Source organism: Amaranthus tricolor, chromosome 8 (genome assembly GCF_026212465.1).
Source record: "Amaranthus tricolor cultivar Red isolate AtriRed21 chromosome 8, ASM2621246v1, whole genome shotgun sequence".
NCBI lineage: Eukaryota > Viridiplantae > Streptophyta > Magnoliopsida > Caryophyllales > Amaranthaceae > Amaranthus > Amaranthus tricolor.
In genome coordinates, this window is record NC_080054.1 from 17852459 (window position 1) to 17873936 (window position 21478).

General features: G+C 31.8%; 1 protein-coding gene across 1 annotated transcript; it reads right to left on the reverse strand.

Moving 5' to 3' along the window:
* Positions 1-9600: 9600 nt before the first annotated feature.
* LOC130820339 (protein HEAT INTOLERANT 4) lies at positions 9601-18781 on the reverse strand. Its single transcript, XM_057685675.1, has 14 exons — positions 18391-18781; positions 16126-16164; positions 15978-16031; positions 15806-15869; positions 15471-15529; positions 14545-14669; positions 14392-14451; positions 13691-13749; positions 13439-13518; positions 11789-11827; positions 10891-10953; positions 10764-10811; positions 10552-10680; positions 9601-9986 (listed from the first exon to the last, which is right to left on the reverse strand). Exons 1-14 carry the CDS (start codon positions 18619-18621, stop codon positions 9939-9941), a joined length of 1098 nt encoding a protein of 365 aa, XP_057541658.1. The 5' UTR covers positions 18622-18781; the 3' UTR covers positions 9601-9938.
* Positions 18782-21478: the final 2697 nt, after the last annotated feature.

Consider the following 21478-nt stretch of genomic DNA (forward strand, 5'->3'; position numbering starts at 1 on the left):
TTAGATGTGTCATGTATGGGTTTGGATATTTAGTTGTTTTGAGTATATTTTAAAGCCGGTAAATATATGATTTTATTTTTATATACATGTCATTTTAAATTGATTTTTTTGTTGGATTTTAAATCGAGTTGAATTATACTGAACTTCGATCAATTAGGTGTAAATTAAATAATTACAATTAAACTAATTTTTTAAGGAGTATAAAAAGTTAAATAATTCATAATAATAAATATGAAATGTAAACATTCAATGAATATTAAAAAATTGAGTATTAATTTTTGATTTATTATAAAATTATGCTTAAATTAATAAAATTAAAATTTAATTTATGTTAAATATTTTTATATTTGGATTTTCATATTGTACATTGAATTTTGAACATTTTTTAAATGATAATAGCAATAAAACTTTTAAATATGGATAATACTGATCTTTATTCATATCGAATAAATATGATTAAAAGATATATCTTATAGATTAATGAATTAGAAAATATTGAAATAAAAATCAATTGTAAATGATAAGTATATTGAACTTGTACAATTCCTTTCAAAAAATACTTTTTACTTGATGAAACAAAAAATAGTGGTTTTAATGTAAATTTAGTGCATAAAAATTGATTTTAATAACGAAATGTAATTTTACTTATTTTGTAGGATTTGGGAATACTTTCATTTCTTTTTGTCCAAATTATGAATTGATGAACAACAAGAGAAAAATTCACTCCATATAAATGATGAATATCACTCATTGAACATATAGAGATAATTTTGTCCTAATCTTTAGAACTTGATCACCAAATATAGTATTCTTTTTATCCAAATGACAACATTTACATGCAATCTCTCTTGTTGATATAGTTCATTGAACATCAACATTTAAATTTGCCCTAATATAATATTTTTAAGCTAGTAACTAATTAGATTTTGTTTATGAGTCCTATATCAAGATATGTTTGGTTTGAGCACTTGCTAGATTAGTCATAGTTAGGAACCACAAATCAAATCGGACTAAACTGTAATATAATTATTTGGTCTAGCCTACGGTTTAAATGGTTTGGTCTGGTTTAATTTTTTTTTTTTAATTATGACTTTCGTTCTAGTCCTGAGTTTTATTTTTTAGACCAGACTAAACCGAAAACCATTTTAAAGTAGAATTTGTAATGAAAATACTCGATCCTAATATTACATGCTCTAACTTTTAGTAAAATTTTAATCTCATATTTATTATTTATAAGTATTATACATTCTTGTATTAGTAGTTTGATCATCAAGCGCCAATTTTGACCAAAAAATGTAAATTAGAATTATTAAATATTGAGTAAGATACATTTTAATGTTGAGTGTAACTTAAAATTATTAAATATTGAGATATCCATTTACTATTAAGTTGCATAGTGATTTTCTCAAATTGTTGAGCCTTAACTATAGTTTCCATAACACCCATGAAACTTATTTTCTTTCTAATCATAAACTTCTTTAAGTCTCTAATTTTAATAGGGTCATTATGACCCCCTCTAATATTCCATGTGCAAATAATCATTAGGTAAAATAAGGATTACTTGTATTACTATCCCCTGGATCATTAGCTACCTCATTATGTGACATAACTTTTTCCTCAATTAAATCATTCATTCTTGAAACTGGGTTAGCAGTAGTGGGGAAATTTACTCTTCTGGCTCTAGTAGTTCTTCTGGGCACCACTATACATACTCCATCATCTTCTAAGGTTACACTCAAAGGGGCTTGAGCTGGAGTAGTGATGGCCACGCTCCGGGTTGGGCCGGTTCCGTTCCGGTTCCATTCGGTTCCGGTTCCATTTGGAACCTGATTCGAATGTTCCGGTTCCAGGAGGTTCCAAATGGTTCCTTGGCGGTTCATGAGGCGGTTTCGGCGGTTCCAACTCGCGGGTCGGACCATCGGTTTCATTTTTATTTTTCCTTTAAATATAATATAAAAATACTATAATAATGCGGACGTACCTTTGATGATTACTTGATTATTGGCGAAATTCATTGCTTCTTATCGTTATTCAAATATTTACTAAAAAGAATGAAAAAATAAATTAATAAGAAACGATAAAGATGATTAATAAAAAAAGAGGGAGAAAATGGACTTGAACCTAGTATCCGAAGGAATACTAAGCTGCCTACGTATCCCGAAGGAATCAAAGCTCACATAGTTCTTTGTCATACCATTTATTTGTAGTTGTTGAATGTTGATTGATCGTTGTCCGATTGATCCTATTCGTCTTCGTCATCATCATCTGGTTGGTTAGATGCTTCCGCTGACTCTCCTCTTGACGACGATGCAGATGTATCCATCATCATCCATGGATCATCATCGCCTTGATCATCATCGTTCTTTAGTCCTTGTGTTCGAAGCTCCGCTTGATCCCAATCTTTCTTGCAAACACATATTTGAATACTATGTGGAGCTAGGGATGGTCATGGGTCCAGGACCCTGTTGGATCCGCCCCGGACCCGCCCCTTTTTTAAGGGTCTGGATCTTAATTTTTGAGACCCATCAGATCCGGATCCGGGTCTGGATCCAAAAAAATCTGACGGGTCCGGGTCCAGGTTCTAAGGTGAAGACCCGGACCCAGACCCGAACCCTAAACTTTTAAATTTTATATTTTTAATTTATGATTTCTTAATTCTAATATTATGAAAAAAAATCATTCTGAAATTGATGCATAATACTTCTTGGAACAAAATATTAGTATGAATGAATAATACTTCTTCTATCACTAAAGTAAGTAAGCTTCATTGATTATTTGTTTTTTTATTTACTTGATAATTGTTCTGAATTCTAAGTATTTTTTTGATTGTGATACAAAAATACAAAAAGACTCGAAAAAGGTTCAATTTTGACAAATCAAAGAGGCTTTGTATAAGACTTATTAAAGACCCTAGACCCGCTAGATCCGTAGGGTCCGGGTCCGGGTCTGAAAATTTTGAACCCTTAGGGTCCGAATCCTGGTCTGAATCCAAAAAAAATAAAAGGGTCCGGGTCCGGGTCTGGCCAGACCCGCTTTAGACCCGCCCCATGACCATCCCTATGTGGAGCAAGACGAGATCTCTTTTCGTCTAAAACTCTTTTACCTGCACTAAAAGCAGACTCCGACGCAATCGTAGAAGCAGTAATTGCAAGGATATCCTTTGCAATTCGATAATATGGGAACTTTTATAGATTTTTCTTTCCACCATTCTAAAATATTATAGCTACCTTGGTTAATTTCAAAGTGATGTTTAAGATAATTATTTAATTCTAAATATGAAGTAGAGGGTGAAGAAGAAGATGATCCTACAAAACTACCATCTTGGCTTATTATGTTAGCTATTACGGAATTATAATAAGTGGGACGTGCCAAGACGCTAGCACGCCTAGACGTATCGCGACTTGGGTTATATACACTAGCATAGTAATCATAAAGTTCTGCTAAAAGTTTTTTACAAGTTCCAACATAATTATATACATCACTAGGCGGGCGATCTAATGATTGGTAGTAAAATCCAATTACTTTAGTAAGGACTTTTGTCTTAAAACATGAATCTAAAATTTCCGCAATTCCATAAATGAAAGTAAAATCAGTAAAATATGTCTTCCACTTGTCCATCATATCTGTAAGAATCGGCTTTAAATATGTGTTAGTATCTTCATGCGAATGTTTAAGAAGATGATAAAAAATAGTAATACATTCACTTATTACTAAGTAGACGTTTGGTTCGTAAACATATGAAAAAATCTTAGTTGCGTGGTCATACGCTTCTAATATTTTTTGTACACCTATAGCTAGTTCCCATGTGTCATCACTTATATAGCTATCTGTACACTCACTATAAAGTTGTGTTATAACTGGACGATAAGCAATCGCTTTTTTTAATAAATCGTGGGTTGAGCCCCAACGTGTAGGAGTATCTAATGACCAATACACTTTTTTTAGTTGATAATGGTCACATAATTGCTTATATCTTCTCTTTACCTGTCCAACTCTAAGCCACTTCACTATGTCTCTAGTGGGATCTAATAAATCACTTAATTGTTTTACACCTGCTTGGCAAGATAAGTTTACTATATGAGCACAACAACGTACGTGTAATAATTTACCCCTAAGGATAAAACTAAATGCAGGTTCGTTATACAAAAGTTCGATGCATTTAATGTTGGCGGTTGCATTATCGGTAAAACAACAAAATATCTTATGTAATAAGTTTCATTCTTTACATATCTCTATTAATCTTTATTTTATGTTTTCACCCGTATGTCTTTCGAGCATTACCTCAAAAGCAATTATTCTTTTTTGTATAATCCAATTTTGATTCCGGCCCGCAGTTCTTAGGTCCGGTTCAAGTAGTTTTTTTCCGGCAACTTTTTTTCCGGCGGAACCGTGAAACCGCTATTCGGGCCGGTTCGGAACATGTCATGAACGGTTCCTGTTTCGGGACGGTTTCAAGCGGTTCGGGACCGATTCGGTTCCGGGTAACCCGCTCCATGGCCATCACTAAGCTGGAGTAACAACATGATTTGTAAGTGTAGCTAGATGGGCATTGAGGTTCTTGACAACTCCATTGAGTGGCCTTTTTTGGAATCTGTTCTTTTTGAATTGGGTTTTCCTTTTAAATTTCTTTGGTTAAATTATGGCTTGCCTCTGTGTCTTATTCAATTCTCATCAATGGTGTGCCTACTGTTCCTTAGCCTTGCAACTCAAGGAGTAAACAACTTAGCACAAGTACTAAGTTATGAAAACCTTACTTGTTTCAAGTAAGTGAATTGCATTACCTTTTAAAGCAAGGAAAGGTTTGAGACAAGGTGACCCCATGTGCAGTAATACAGACAGATCTTGAAGCAGCATCCAATTTCAGTAGAGATGAACCAGGAAGGAGAATCATCTCAACATTTTGCTATGCCTAGCAACTTTAGCAGAATGTGTTATCAATAGTGTCATGAATGGTGTGACTTGAGTGCACAATTGATGTGTGCATTCATGTGTGACTCTTGGATGGAATCCAATGAGTGTGTTTGTAACACCCTCAGAATAGGTCGGACTTTTGAAAACACCTTTAATGAAAAACATGAGCCAAAACCTACTCATGGGAGTGTTACCGCCACATCTATTTCTAATAAAATAAATGTAAGGCTTAACGACTAAGAAATAACTTAATAACTTTAAATTTAACAAAGGGTCTTACAACATAAGAAAAGACTGAAACGTAATTTGTGTCCATATAAAATTTAAACAATCTAAGGTAAAATTTAAACTGAAATACGACTATAACAAAAGCTATGTTTCTAGGTGATCCTCACTCTACGATTCCCACGCAATCAATAACCTGCAACATAAGAATGCAAGAAAAACAAGGGAAAAACTCCCAAAATCAGGAAATTGAGTAATTCCAACTCCATCCCGTAAAACGATTAAGTTTGAAAATGATTTTAAAAAAAATAAAATATAATCAAATTGGAAATAATTTTAGAAAATAACATATAGCTGAGTTTAATAGAAAACAATTTGAGAAAACAATATATATAATATCACATAAACCAATTTATTAATTTGATATTTAATAATGACAAACACATAATTAATTTTTAATTTGAGGGAACGAGAACGCCAGTAGGCCGAGGCTTTACCCCTATACCTACTTCATCAAGAGGTCGTCACCCCAAATAATTCAAGGCCAGCAGAGTAGTTTCAGGGAACCCTAGTGTGCACACCCCTTCTACTTGGATCACAACAAATAGAAGGAAGACCAAACATCGTATCAAGTATCAGAAATAATAATACCTGTCAGCAGCTATACTAACCAAACAGGGCAACCTGTTCATCACCCTTATACTTGGATCACAACAAATATAAGAGCTTCATTTCCCTCGTGTTACACTTTACGTGATTTAATATATTTTAATAATTAGTCGCGTGCACACAAACATTCATTATACAATTTATTTTATGATCATAAATTTTCCCAATAAATATATATCTCAGGAATATCCAACTGAAATCTTAGTTTTCAAATCACCATTCTAACATCAATTGGTGGCAATAGGAATTAATGTCATAAATATTTCTCTTTCAAATAAGTCGTATCAAATTTCATTATCAAAATAATAATATAAATTTTATCAAAATAATAATTATAAATTCAACTTTGACAAAAATAATAGTAAATATAATTTGAGAATATATAAAACATAACATCATATAAAATAATGTCATATAAAATCATGCATCATATTAAACACATTAATTATCACTTAGCACATAATACTAACGGGATAGTCCTAATTAGATGGACATTGAGAATTACCTTGTCACGCGATCTTAGACAACGTACGCTCCTAATAATCTCGGTCTGTCTTTAATATCGAAATCTTGCGTTTTCTTGACTTGAATTTTTTTAAGCAAATGGGAGATGGAGGTAGAGTTTGTAGGAGAAAAAGGAAGTGTGAGTAATAATGTGAATGAAATTAAGGATAATCGGTTTAATTTATAATAGTTATGTGAGGTTGGTTATAAGATTTAGAGGGAGAAGTGGGAAGTTATTGTTAATGGGGAGTTATGTTTTCTTTTTTTTTTTCTGAAATTTATTATTATTATTATTATTATTATTATTATTATTATTATTATTATTATTTAAAAAAAACGGTTGTTACAGTGTTAATGTGGGTGTATTAAGTTGAATCTTGGTGATTGTGGTTTATGATGGTTATTAAAAGTATGGATTAATTGGGTAATGAAGTGTGAGTTAATCATAGGAGTTATGGGACTTAATGAATAAGTGCAAAGGTTTAATTCAAGATGCTCTACTATGCAAGTTGAGCAATGCTATCAGAAGCTCTCTGAGGTGCCGCTCGACCGAGCGAGCTCTAAGGTGGGTCAAGCTTGCAGACAGAATGCAACCAGAAACTTCCTGTAGCCAGCTCAACCAAGCTGCTCGACCGAGCGAGCCCCTGTTTTGGTCGAGCGAAGTCTCTGATGCTCCTAGGATGCCGTTTTTTGACTCTTCAAATACTTGGGGATGTTTCATTATCATTTAATCATAGTTTTAATGTATTTAATGTTACTTAGTGTGATCTCTCCTATAAATAGAGAGCTCTCATACAGTCAAAAAAATCATCAAACACAACCCCTAAGCCAAACACATAGCCTTTTGATTTTATCTCTTACTCAATTGTAATACTTCATTTGTAAGAGTGTTTTATACTCCTTTGATATAATATAAACAAGAAACTAGGTGAACCTCCTCAAATCTTTGTGTCTCTTTACAAGTTTTACATTATCAAACATTTGTTAGTTCATTGATGTTAGTATCGTTCATCAAAAGTTCTTAACATTCTATCGATTTTGGCACTTATTTCAGAATGGTTAAGGGAATGACCGTTAAGTTTGTGTTAGGTTTTACATAATTTATGTTTTCATCCATTTCAAATGATTTTGTCTATAGAAAACTTATGTTTTACATTTTCCCATTTTGCTTAATTTATGCTTCTGTCAATTACAATTGATTAAATTACATAATTTGTGTTAAGTTTTATGTAATTATGAATAATCATATTTTAGAGAAATTTCACGTGATAACTCTAAGATATTGGGTTTTTCACGTGGTAACCAAAGTTTTTTAAAAATCCACGCGGCAACCCTAAGGTTTACGTAAATCATTCTCCGTGATCTTTCTACCCGAAAAAAACTTTAAAAAAGGTTAGTTTAGACAGCTGAAGAATTCGATAACCCCTTATATCCCCAATTTAGCACTCCTAACACCATATTTTCTCTATTTCACCCTAATTCTCCTAAATCCCTAACCCTAAATCTCCAAATTTCAAACACAAAATCAATAAAACCTATCTCCAAATATTACAAAATCGAGCTCTCAACTAAAAGGGATAAAAATATAAAAAAAAGTACATAAATAATAAATAAATGAAATTTATTATAATAAATACTTTTCCATCAATTTTTAAATTTTTTTGATATCTAAATTTCAATGAATGACAATAATCAGAGGTGGGTATTCAAGTCTTTAATGCAAACTGCGAAGGAAGAAACTTTGAGAAGAAAGCAAGCATAGAGTAGCCATGGATGTTCCTTTACAAACTCAAAGACCAAATCTTTGGTGTAGACAAAGTTTTAGGCAAGATGCCCGGTTCGAATTTTAGACCGTTTATTAGGTTATTCCCTTTTAAACCATTTACTGGATTCTCTCAAGTTAGTTTTTTTTGTTTGTTTTAATTTGTTTATGTTATATGATTTTTGGACTTTTTTATACTTTTATCCTTTTAATTAAGAGCTCGATTTTGTGATCTTTGAAGATGCGTTTCAATGATTTTGTGTTTCATATTTGGGGATTTAGGGTTAGAGATTTAAGGGAATTAGGATGAAATAGGAAAAATGTGATGTTTGGAGAGTTGAATTGGAGAAAAGTAAGTGAAAATTTTTGAGATTTTTTGACAAGAGACTCATCGTTCAAAATAAATTCTAAAATAAAAACTAAAAGATAAAAAGAAGGGGTAGAGTAAAAAAAAGTAGGAGGGAGAAAGTAGTTTGGAAATTCTTTCGTTTTCTATTAATAAATATTTCTACACAAAATTTGATATGGTAGAAAGGAAAAGTATAGAGTGAGATTGGTAAGAAATTTTTTTTTAGTCACCATTGAGAATGCTTTAGGGGTTTTCGAACTTCAGTTGTCTAACTCTAAACTAATGTTTTCAAACGTTTTTTTAAGTAAAAAGGTCACAGAGAATAATTTGGGAAAATCCAAGGTTACCGCGTGATTTTTAAAAAAGTTTTGTTACTACGTGAAAATCCAAATACTCAGGATTACCACGTGGAATTTTCCTATTTTAAATGGTAATCATGACTTGCATAAATTCAATTGAAAGTACAAACTATTTGCATAAGCAAACACATTATCTTAAAAAAAATAAAAAGCAAAAACCATTGATCAGACCAAATCAGTCTGTTGTAGAACAGTTTGGTCCGTCTGATATGATGTGAAAAATGGTCTGGCATGAAAATTTCTCTAGCCAGAATTTATGGACTGATTTTATTTTAGTGTCAGACCAGACCAAACCCATATACACCTCTAGTCGTAATTGTAGTCATCAACCCATATTCGTTATGAAACAGATCGAAGTCTTAAGGGAAAGAAAGATATGAAACAGTTCATATTCGTTACCCCTCCTCAAACAGCACTTGCTAGATTGAATTCACTTCATTCAGAAATTTCTAATTATGGAAATTTAAATTCTATGTGAAATTCATGAAAATTGTCAATAGTTATTTGGGTAGTGTTCCTGTTAGGAACATAGAAATTACAAAAACCAAGGATAAAACGGTCTCACATTGTATTAATTGTTGATTACAAAGTGTTAATTGTTGATTATAAAGTGTTAAATTGTTGATTATAGTGCTCAATTGTGTTAAATGTTGTTTATATTCATAATTGGTTAATCTACATATACCCAAGGCCACCTCTAAACTAAAAGTTTTATTTTGGCTAGTATAAAAAAAATACCATTAAAAGTTTTTAATACATTTTGATGTTCGAATTTCAATTTAACTAGAAAATATAAGAAAACTATTTTAAAAGCATAGAGAACCAAATAAGAACAGATCTAGCTTCATTTCCAAAATTTGGACCTCTAGCATAGAATTTCTCAACATGTACTCGGTCCCACGAATTTCTGTAGCAAAATAAATAAGACAAAAGAAATAAAACAATTACAATATCACCCACCAGCCAGCCACTATCCATTTCGAGTCACTAACTTTTGTTGCGATTGCGTAGCAAGCAACTGAGGTTGTGCCCCCACTAAAATATTCTAAACTGTCAACGTTACAAGCTAATAGCCATAGCTACTAGCAAGGGCAATCCTAAGATGCTGGTGATAGTGAATTTTAACTGTTGCTATTCACTTTCGACCAGGAGACATCCATCAAAAGATTTCGTGAGCCTTCCCGTAATACCTGTTAATGAAACGTTCCTGCATAGAGGAATGATTTGAGTCAGATCGTGAAGTGAATACAACAAACAGGGGAATGATTTAAGTCAATAGTCGTGAAGTGAATACAACATCACATTATCCCATTGCCATTAAGGGCTACCACGGTCCAACCTAGGGTAAAGTGAATAACAAATGCTCCCTTCACCCCACTCAATTTGCCCTATTTTCCAATTTAAACCATTGGAATTTTCTAATTTAGAATCCGGCCCCTCCACTTTCGCTCTCTATTCTCTCTTATTTCAAAATACCTTGCTATTTTAAACCACTATACCTAATTTCTTAGTTTATGTGTCATTTAAGAATGGGGTTAATCGACTAGGATGGAATGGTGGCATATTTTAGAGACAAGAATGCTAAAGTTGAGGTAAGGGCAACCACGTTTTCGTCATAAATGAGACAACACAAAAAAAATCCGTTCAAATAGATCAAGTGAAACGATGAAGAAAAAGTAACATTATTTCTATCAGTTGTCACAACCTTCATCCAATTACTCCTGTAAATCATCCCTAATACACTTATCAGACAAAGGAAATATGGTCATTACCTTCACTCCTGATAGGTCAGGAGCATCAGGTGTAGCCACAGGATAGAACTTGTAGAATCTCATATTTTGAAACGCTGCTTTTGTTTCCTCACTCATCTCCTCTAAAGCTTTTTTACGAGCTTCCCTTGCCTGAAAAAAGGGAAAACCATTTTATGTGGAAAGGATCTTACAATAGAATACACTCTAAAACTTGATAACAATTCAGTTTGTACCTCACGATTTGCCTTTTTACCTTCCCGTACTTTCTCTTTAACATATTCCTAAGGCAATATAGACAGACATTTTTTCAATTTGCTGCAAGAAAATGAGAAGAAAGTTTCAGATAGCTCGATGTCAAACCTTGAATTTCTCCTTTTGATCTGGTGGAAGTTCCTCTTCTTCAATAAGCTTATCAGTAAATTCCTGAAATATGAAAGTGCGGGAAAGTATGTGGATTGAGGATTATAATACTTAAGAGCAAATTTTTAATTGATAATATAGTTTTAACTACAAACTTCACACACTGCCCCTCATGATATAGTTTTATCCAATACACCTAAAACTTAACACTGTCAAGCTTCCAAACAATAAAACATTGACATCGATTTTACTCAATACAGAGTTTGGTGACTCGTTGATGCAACATACAAAAATTACTATAGGACATTGTACATGGATTTGCCTTTGTATGATTAAAAGAACCAAAATAAAGTAACACCAAACACTAGTAAATTTACAAGCTTCCTTGTGAAATAAATGTGTATGTATATATATATATATATATATATATATATATATATATATATATATATATATATATATATGTCAACATGTGCCAAAGGCAATATAGATTGATGATTATTACTATAAGTCTCACCTGCAGACACAACGGGCTGAAGCCTTCCAGTAGACAACTAAATTTCAGAAGCAAGAGATGGCCATTGAGGGCTTTGGGTTAGGGACATGTCTTAAAAAAGATGGTTTCAGATAGGCATGGATAGACATGTCTAGTAATTCTTTCGCAAATTAGCAAAAGAACTCAAAGGTATACACTTTCCTCCCGCAACGACATATAGCAGACAGCCATTATTACAAGGACTCAATTTGCAGATCTTTGTCTTTTGGATTAAAAAGAGCTACTGAAAATAATGCATGGTAAAGCACACATCCAATAACTAAATCCTAAGTTCACATGTGCTATTAAAGTGAAATAGAGAATTAAAGAGTACAAAAAACATGATAGTATCAAATTTTTTACCTCAACTTCATCAAACTCCCAATCAAATTCACAAAATACCTGCAACAGATATAAAATATAGAAGTTACTTAAAGCATCATGGCATTTACTATTATTTGGAAAAGAAAAGAAATACAAATTAAAGTAGCAATAGATCATAAATACTGCAACTATTGTTGGGTATATTCAAAAAATGGTATATTAATAATACACTGTTGATTGGAAGACCAGCAGCACCTTCAAGGCTTCCACAGCCAAAATTTTACAAATCTACCACCGTAAAATCAATGCATGAAACTCCTAGAAAACACAGCATCAATGACACAGTCTAGCTCTTTTCTAGAAACCACCACCCCCTCAAAGGTTTGGTCTCACCTCCCTCTATCCCTGATTTCTTTTTTTCATCATCCATTTCCCCATCTCAAACTCTTACCCATTATTACATTCTCAAGCCCTTCCCCTCTTAATTTTTCATATTTCCATTATAATGGAATTATCATAGACGATATGGGAGGAGAGCTCCCCTAGTTTATGTTATACATAATTACTTTTGAATCTAAAAATCAAAGTCCTCAAATCCTCACAAAAAAACTATGTTTGTTTGGTTGTTGATTGATACTAAATGGAAGTTACGAAAATGATTTGTGTGTAAATTTTATGAAAAGTATGTCGTTCTCATAGTGAAGAAACTTTGATCATTAAAAAAATTTGCTCACAATTTTTCATTTTTGTGAAAAAAAAAATGAGATGATAGAATTAAAACAAGCATGACCATCAAACTTGTCGAGAGATTTTCCTATCAAAATTATACTAACTTTGTATTACCATTCCCATCATTTAATATCGACAACCAAGCAAATCGTAAAAGTTTTGATTTTTTACAACTTAGGGGGCCACATGGCAAATTAAATCATTGATAGAAAGGTCGCTAGTCCACTGTTATGGACAGCAACTTGAAAAATGTATGAGTAACAATTCCATGACTGATTCTTTATGACAAAACTCGCAAGGGTTTATATCATTCTATTTATTAAATGCTTAAATTTAGTATTCTTAAGATCTGGCAGCAAAAGTGGCTTTTACCAAATAGATAGAATCAGCACAATGTCAAAAGTCTATTTGATAAAGAGTAATCCCCTCCCCCCCTCCCCACAAAAAAAAAGGTTGCATTCACATGCATCAAAAGTAGCTCTCACCCAACCAGCTAACTCGACCTAAACCTAACCCAAAATAGGTGAGTATGAGTTGAGACTTTTGACCCAATTAATAATGAATCGACCCGACCTAATCTGTTTTTTAAGTAGATTAAGGTAAAAAAAATTTAAACCTAAAACTCATTCAATTAAACCAAATCAACCAATATAACCTGAACTTAATTCATTTAACATTTTCATATTTTTCAAAGTAAACTGAGACCTAAAAATTAAGATGGAGTCATTGTTTAATACCCTAAAAATGGGAACAAAAAACTCCAACCATATTATGTGAGTCGAAACCATATCGATTTGATCATGTAACCAATTAACTAAACAGGTTAGATTCGGAGCAAGGGGTGTCTAACCCATTTATGCATGACCCAAACCTGAACTCGACCTCGACCTAATTAGGCGTAATCAAAAGTATCATTTATAGAAATATAACTTGAATTTCCTTAAGATCGTTTAATCTTACAGGCTTCGGATCCATTTCATAAACAATAGTCACAACAGTACTTTGTTCAAGTTCGTCTTCATTGAAGGGTTGGTAGAAATCTGCCAAAAATGAATTGTCAGGAGCATAAGAAAACAAAATTGACAACATTTAGACTCACTAAGAGAAGAAACTAGAAATCTGGCTTTTTTAAATATGTAAGAACTTTATACTAAATCTTTTCTTAATGGAGTTGGACATTAAAATGACAAACAAGGTATTACGAGAACTTACAAGGCAAACAATACTCATACGCCTTGAAACGTTCTTCCTTCAAATGTCTTAATGCGGACCTACACCATAGTTCAACAATATGAAGAATGAGCAACCTCCATAACTCGATCAATAAATCTAAAAGCTCCACATAAGCAACAAATTAGAGGTACTAACAAAATCCAAGATAAGGTGATAAAATAGTCAAGGTATGCAGAACAACAATTCTTACAATATAAAAAATTATTATTATTATAAAGTGTAAATGTGAAAAAACACCCAAACAGTATTTAAAAAAAAAATACTTTGCACCCTAAAAGGTGCTAATCATAAACTCATCTACTAGGTAGGCAATAAAATTCTTAAATCTCCCCCATTTTATAGTCATCTTTCAGCTGTCTATCTAAATCAGAACCACCATAACAGAAACTAAGTTTATAAATTACCCAAAACAAAAGCCCACAACCTTATTCCAGCCAAAGGCACTTGAACTATAAGTTAACTTATTGATATTTAATCTAAACGAAAGCACACTAATGAGCCCCAAAAAGGAAGTAATATGGTACAAACTTGACCAAAAATAAACATGGACAACATGTCTTTTCAAGACCATAATATAAGCCAAGTTGATGAAAGCTCATTTGACACTAACACAAACTCTTCATTGACTAAAACACTTATGAAAGTAGAGATTGTCAGAATAGAATTAGGATTCAGAATACCTTCTTTGAGTACATTTCAAGATAAATATCTCTGATTTCAACCTCTCTGCCATAGTGTCCCTGTAAATTTGATAGTCCATACCGTCAGCTCATGAAACACACTTGTAGGCAACATTGGGGTTACACGCAGATACTAGTGAAAGCTCACTATACCTTTTCTCTAAAGGAACATATGGGACCCAGTCCATCTTCATGCGCTTCATGGGAATTATATCTTCAGCCTCTCTTTGAACTGAGTTGATGCCAATTTTATCAGAAGGAGGAAATGGCGAGACAACCTGTTCAAAACAATTTGGATTAATGAAATCTGTAATTGGTAATAACAAGCAAACAATGCAATCAAACCACGAAATATAACCTAAACAACCTCTCATTTTCAATTGTTATTGTAGGAAATTACATCTCTACCAAGACTATAAGGCGTCACATATCCTACACTGCCAAAAGAAATTCAAATTTTTAAGTAAAGCAAAAATAAGTTTAGTAAAAAGAAGTTCAACAAAATAAGTTTAGTTCAGCAAAATGAATTCCAAACTTGAAAAAAAAACTAAGTTCACCAAAAACAAGTCGAGTAAAACCAAGTTAAGTTCAACAAAAACAAGTTCAGTTAAAATATACTAAAGCGAAAAGATAATGAAATATGACAAAACTCGAAGAAACAAAATTATTGTATATTTGGATGGATTGTCATGGTTTATTGTGGAGACTTCTGAATTGCATATGAATAAAATGACTTCACAGCCAACAGTAAAGCAGAAAAAGAAACAAGAATCACGGTCAACTTTAAAACATGGGAACTTATGCAGGGTTATACTAAAAAATTCGATAAAGACACTCAACCAAATAGTTTTGATAAATTGTCTTCTCAGTACTTCATTCCCATTTTAAAATGCTCATGAACTCGTATATACATGAAGTTTTAAAAATGCCTAACAGCCTATGTTCAATCTAAAATAAATCAGTAAGGAAAATCTCACATATGATATACCCAGGATAACCACAAGCAATAGCAGATTAAAGATATTTATAACCAAGAAATTTAAAGCTCCCATCCAACAATTAGAAAAAAAACAACTTACCGCAACCACGACAGGTACTTGGATTATTTTCATCTCATCCTTAAAAGGCACCATTTGAGCTGCATAGAAAAGAAAGACGAGAAAAAAATGAATAAGACTGAAAAAGGAGTCATCAAATATGCTAAAATATAATATAAATCGGGATAAGGTTAGAAAGGGTAAATCAATAAAGCCATCAAGAAAGCCATATGTAGCCATATGTGATACATCAAATTTTGAAATACACACAAAAGATTACATCAATTTTTAGTTCTTTCTCACTCAATGAAGAGGAACGAAAAGTATGATATCATAAATTCATAATCAACCGAGTAAAATGAAAGAGCAATACATACGTTCTGTGCACCCAAACATGTATACTCTCTTGCCATGTAGTACTCCACCCTCCTCAAAGGCATTCTGTCAAACATGTAAATAATTCATTGAGCAAAATGCTAACCAAAAATTAAAAGCATCAAAGTTGTAAAGAAGAGAATTAAAGCCTATAGCCTAGCAAATGCAACATACCTCTAAATTTGTAAAATTCCACTTATGTTCGTAAACCAAGTGCATTTGATCCCACTGGATATAAACAAAATATATCAACATTGTCTAATGCATTTAAACCTGTGAAAAATTTATAAAAGCAGGCAATAGAATGGTAAGTGTGTCTAACCTCTGTACCAACGGGAAATACCTCTTTCCACAAGTCCTCCTGCAAAAGAAACGCACAAAATTAGTATGATTGGCCACTTTGCTTACGCTACTCATGGTATAATAAATGAAATCACGCTTCGCATAAATTTCAAATAATGCACTAGGACATTCAATGCAGTTTGGATCTATCTTGATTTTAGCATTGTTAATTTGTGTTTGCCTATAACTTAGTGATGTGTCCCTTCAATATGATTTCAACCATCCACATTGTGCTTTTTCATTTAAAAGCATCATGCCTATTTGTCAAATTCACTATCATATCCAAGTTTCACCCTTCCATTGATCAAAAATAATAATGAAAGTTGCAATAAAGAAAATGTTATGCACATATATCTCATGAAACATAGCCATAAAAAAGCGGCTCAAGATTGATAACATAAAAAGGTATAGTAACTACTAATTTATCTTCAAAGAATAAAATGCATGCCTATGAGCAATAGAGATCCCACTTCAGTGGGATAACAACCATGACAGTTCCCTCAAATGCACTCAAAGTACTTGGTAGATTAGTTCTCCTTAAACTGAGGAAGGTTTGCTTCATGTTCTCAGCAGTTCTTAGCCGTTTTCCTAATATTTCAAGTACTCTGATTCCAGCAATCAACAAAATTTTACATCTTTAGATTTAGAAACCCTAACCTCTTCCACTGCCTCACTTTTTTAAACAATTGTTGCCAACAATTAAATCAGACAAATTCCAGAATATTCAACTCTTCGACACATCTTTATATTCATTTGTTTTTATTTTCTCCAAACAGATACTCTCCTGTGAGACGGCCTAAGCCATGCAACTGGCCCAGGCCCAATAATTTTTTAAAAAATATTCTGACATACTAATTTCAAGACATAAAAGGACAATTTCAAGGCATAAAAGGATAATTCCAAGACTTAAAAAGCCAATTCTAAGATTCAAAGTTTTCAATATCAATTTCAATGTTTGAGTCATCCTACTTTGAAGTTGAAATAAGAATTTTAAATCTTGCAATTAGTCTTTTAAGTCTTTAAATTGGTCCTTTAAGTGTTGAAATTGAGCTTTTAAGTCTTGACATTGTCAAGTTCCATGACTTAAAATGTCAATTTCAAATCCTTGAAATTTCAAATCCTTGAAATTGGTCCTTTAAGTTTTCAAATTAGTCTTTTAACTCTTAGAATTCACATTTTAGTTTGTGAAATTGGTCAATAAATATATATGATTGGGCCGACCCAATAAGACGTGTCTCACAAGTGAGACGGTCTCACCCAAGAATTTGTGTTCTCCAAACTTACTTCAAACATAAACTCTCATGTGAGACGACTTAAGCCGTGGAACTGGCACAGGCCCAATAATTTTTTTGAGAGGATTTTGAAATACTAATTTCAAGACTTAAAAGGGACGATTCTAAGACATGAAAAGCCAATTTCAAGACTTAAAAGGTCAATTTTAAAGTTTTTTATATCAATTTCAATGTTTATATCAATTTCGATGTGTGAGCCATCCTACTTTATAGTTGAAATGAGAACTTTTAAGTATTGTAATTGGTGTTCTAATTCTTTAAATTGGTCTAGTATCGAAATTGACTATTTAAGTCTTGAAATTGTCAAATTCCATAACTTAAAATGTCAATTTCAAACCTACAAATTGGTCTTTTAAGTGTTAAAATTAATCTTATAACTCTTAAAATTGACATTTTATATATATATATATATATATATATATATATATAGAAGTACGATCAAATAAGAAAGATTTTAAAATGAGAAGGGTGAAAAGGATTTTTGTTTGATTTTATTTGGTTACTATATATAAAAAAATACTATAAATACTATGTTATAAATTAAAAACATTTTTAAAATTATTTCATAGTTTCTTACATAATTACTTTTACAATTATAAGTTTTTGGCTCAATCATGACCATAGGGTTTTTTTTGTTGTAGTGAAATCAAGGGTGTAGAGTCATGGTCTCACTCAGGATTTTGTGTACTTTAAAATAAACGTGTTTCACTCATCAAACTAATCCAGTAACTATTAAGCAATAAGTGTAACAAGCATTCTATAACTAACAAGATAATTAAACCAATAAACTGCAAACAAACTCGCACAGTAGCAATCCAGCCTAAAAACACACTCAAGATCCACCCTACAAAACCTAATTTCCCAATGCTAATTGAAATTCAAACAGTGGAATCAAATTGAGGAAGAAAATCAGATAAATAAACAAAAACAATATAAAGAATATAAATATTTACCAAATTACGCTGATCCTCGAAGTACTCTGGTTCAGAATCAGGCTTGATGCGCTTCCTAGGTTTTCTAGTGACTTTCTTAGTTTCCTTCTTTTCTTTTTCAACCTGCTTTTTCTCAGCTTGTTCTTCTCCCTCGGACTTTGCATCTACTTTTTCTTCTTCGACGGCATTGTCCTTAACATCATCAGCTTTTTTCGCAGCCATTCTTCTCTGAGCGATCTTTCTCTTCGCCATTAATGAGATAAAAAACTAGAGAGAGAATCTAGGGTATGGAAATGGTTGTAGAGAGAGAAGGGGGAGAAGCGGCGGAGATATTTGTTTGTATGAAATGAAAAAAAAGAGAGTATAGAAGGCGCGATGTTAAGAGCTGCGTGAAATTTAAGTCGCAGAGGATTGTACTTGATTTTTGTGAGATGAAATTTCAAAACTTGAACGTTTACCCCCTCTTTCTTTTATTAGGGGATCAAAAAATAATCCCTATTTCTTTTTCTAATTACATTGTTTCATTAATTACTATACTAATAATAATAATAATTTTTATTATCATTAACACTTATTTATAGATTTTTTCTTTTAATACTATCCTAGTCCTAGAATTAAATATTATTCTTACATTGAGCAAAAATATTTTTCAATATTTATGTCAAATTCCTAAATAGAAAATTCAAGAGATAAAAGAGTATTAACAAATGAATCTTACTAACAAACGTTCCTGGGATAACGTTGATAAGGATATAAACAAACAATAACAAACAAATAAATGAATAAAGGTGAGAATAAAACAAAAAGAGAGACGTTTAATTTGTGGAATAGATTAGAAAATAATATAATAGATTTATAGCAAATTAGTATAGAAACTCGTACAATTCATGAATTATAAGTATGAAATGTATAAAAATATAACTTCAAACAATAATGTAATTATATATTATCATGATTAAATTTATCGAATACATATCCTCTTTAAAACAAAAATTAAATATTAATTTTTTTAAAATTATTTATCAAATACTTTCTTTTTTCATTCCATTAAATATATCAAATTATAGGTTAGGTATATATAATTTCTATATAATAAATTATATAAATACTTTACCTAAATTAGCTCCAATTTGAAAAAAATAAATTTTAAATTAGGTAAATATTGTCATTTAATCAACTATCATCCACTAAAATAATCTCATTTGTCAACACTCTCTAAGAATGACATTTGTCATCTTCAAGTATTGTTACTGTTATGTATGATTTAGTGTGACAAAATAAGTGGTCATTGAAATATAATACTCCCTCCGAACCAATTTAGATGTCCCATTTGCTTGGGCACGATTATTAAGGAGGGCGTGGAGTCCATTAAAAAGGGTAAGTAGTAAAGGGTAAGTAGTAAAAGGGTAAGTAGTGAAAGGTAGTTGGGTAAGTAAGGTATATGGGGTATATTCGTAATTACTTGTGTGAATTAAGGATAATTAGGTAAAAAAAGATTGACAAAAATAGAAATGGGACAATTAAAAAGACTTTGCCAAATAAGGAAATGGGACAACTAAATTTGTTCGGAGAGAGTATGATCGAGGTATGCCCCTAAAGTTAAAGAACAAGTTTTATTAGACGACCATTAGACCAACGTTACTATATGGGATCAAGATGTTGGGTTTTTAGAAATGATCCTACTAGAAAGATAAGAATAGCAAAAATGTGAATGTTTTGATGATGAATGGTATTAAACCCTAAAGTTAAAGGATAGAATTCGAAAGGAAAATATGAAAACGGCTTAGGGGTTGCAAATATTGAGAAAAGTCAAAGGATATCGTTTAAAATTGTTTTGGCATGTGTAAAGAAATGGTATTAGCCAACTAGTACGAAAATAGAAAGTTGGAGTTCAATAGATTTAAAAAGAGGTCGAAAAAGACCAAAAATGATTTTAAGGACAAGAGTGGAAAAAGATATGAAAAATATAAGCTTACAAATTGTGATGGTAAAAAATTGGAATAAATAGAGAAGTATTCATGTGGAAGACCAATAAAATTGAGATATTAGTTCATATAGCAGGCCAAAATCTTTTGGGTTTAAAAATCTAACATTACTATTATTGTTGTAAGCTGAGGAATATTTGGGACAACTTAGATTTGAAAATAAAACACGCTACAAAGGAAGTACATGTCTTATGTATGATAAAATTTAAACAATGTGCTTTAAGAAACTCATATTCCCTAAATCTAAATAATTTTAAAGGTAAAATATAAGAAATTCTAAATTGGAGATATAAAGTATCACATGGTCGTTGAAAATATCTTATTCATATTTAGGCAGATTTAATATCCCTATTACAGCATTACTATTAGACAAATTTTTAATGCATAAATATCTATTTGAAATTTCATGCATACAATTAAATTTTTCTTGAACAAGAAGTTATATTACAAAGATAAATTATGAGTGAAGAATTTTTTTTTTTAAATATAACTGACCGTACGTCTTATGATCACATTATCAAAAATAATATTTGCATCGAATTCACCTTTTGGACTGGTGTTACGGTAAGTCTGGGTCAAACACATGAAAAGTAATATTGTAATTTAAAATTCAGATTCAAATGAGATATCTAACTGAGAATCGTGATAACTGGTTATTAGGTCTAAGCATACTTCAGCTCTTTTTGCTTATTGTCTTTCAGCTTTCGTACAAATGCAAGTCATGTATCTCTCGTAACACTCTGGCTCTATTAAACCGTCAGTGACTACTCATGGAGGTTGTAGATTGACCCTACAAAATAACATAAGTCTTTGCAACCCACTTTAAACTCACTCGTGCACAACCGATAAAACTTTTCAAGAGGTCGCTCATCCTAAATTTACTCCCCCACGAAGCACGCTTAACTACAGAATTGTTAGCAAATGAGCTATCTTGAAAAGAAGATACACTTTATTGATATACGTGGTTTATCAATCTATTTTTTCAAAGCTCAACCTGGGTATGACATCTCTAAACCTCCAAATTACATACAGTTCCATAGATTTTCCTATATAAATATTGCAACAAAAACTCTTACAAGTGCTAAATGCAATGAAAAGGAATAAAAATTGCACATAAATACACG

What these genes read in the sequence shown, in the direction of transcription:
- LOC130820339 (XM_057685675.1), bottom strand. Translation starts at nt 18,621, where the DNA reads ATGGCGAAGAGAAAGATCGCTCAGAGAAGAATGGCTGCGAAAAAAGCT. An exon ending in GGAATTTTACAAATTTAGAG is followed by an intron (nt 15,870 to 15,977) that starts GTATGTTGCATT and finishes CATGTTTGACAG; the next exon opens with AATGCCTTTGAGGAGGGTGG. An exon ending in TATGTTCCTTTAGAGAAAAG is followed by an intron (nt 14,452 to 14,544) that starts GTATAGTGAGCT and finishes TCAAATTTACAG; the next exon opens with GGACACTATGGCAGAGAGGT.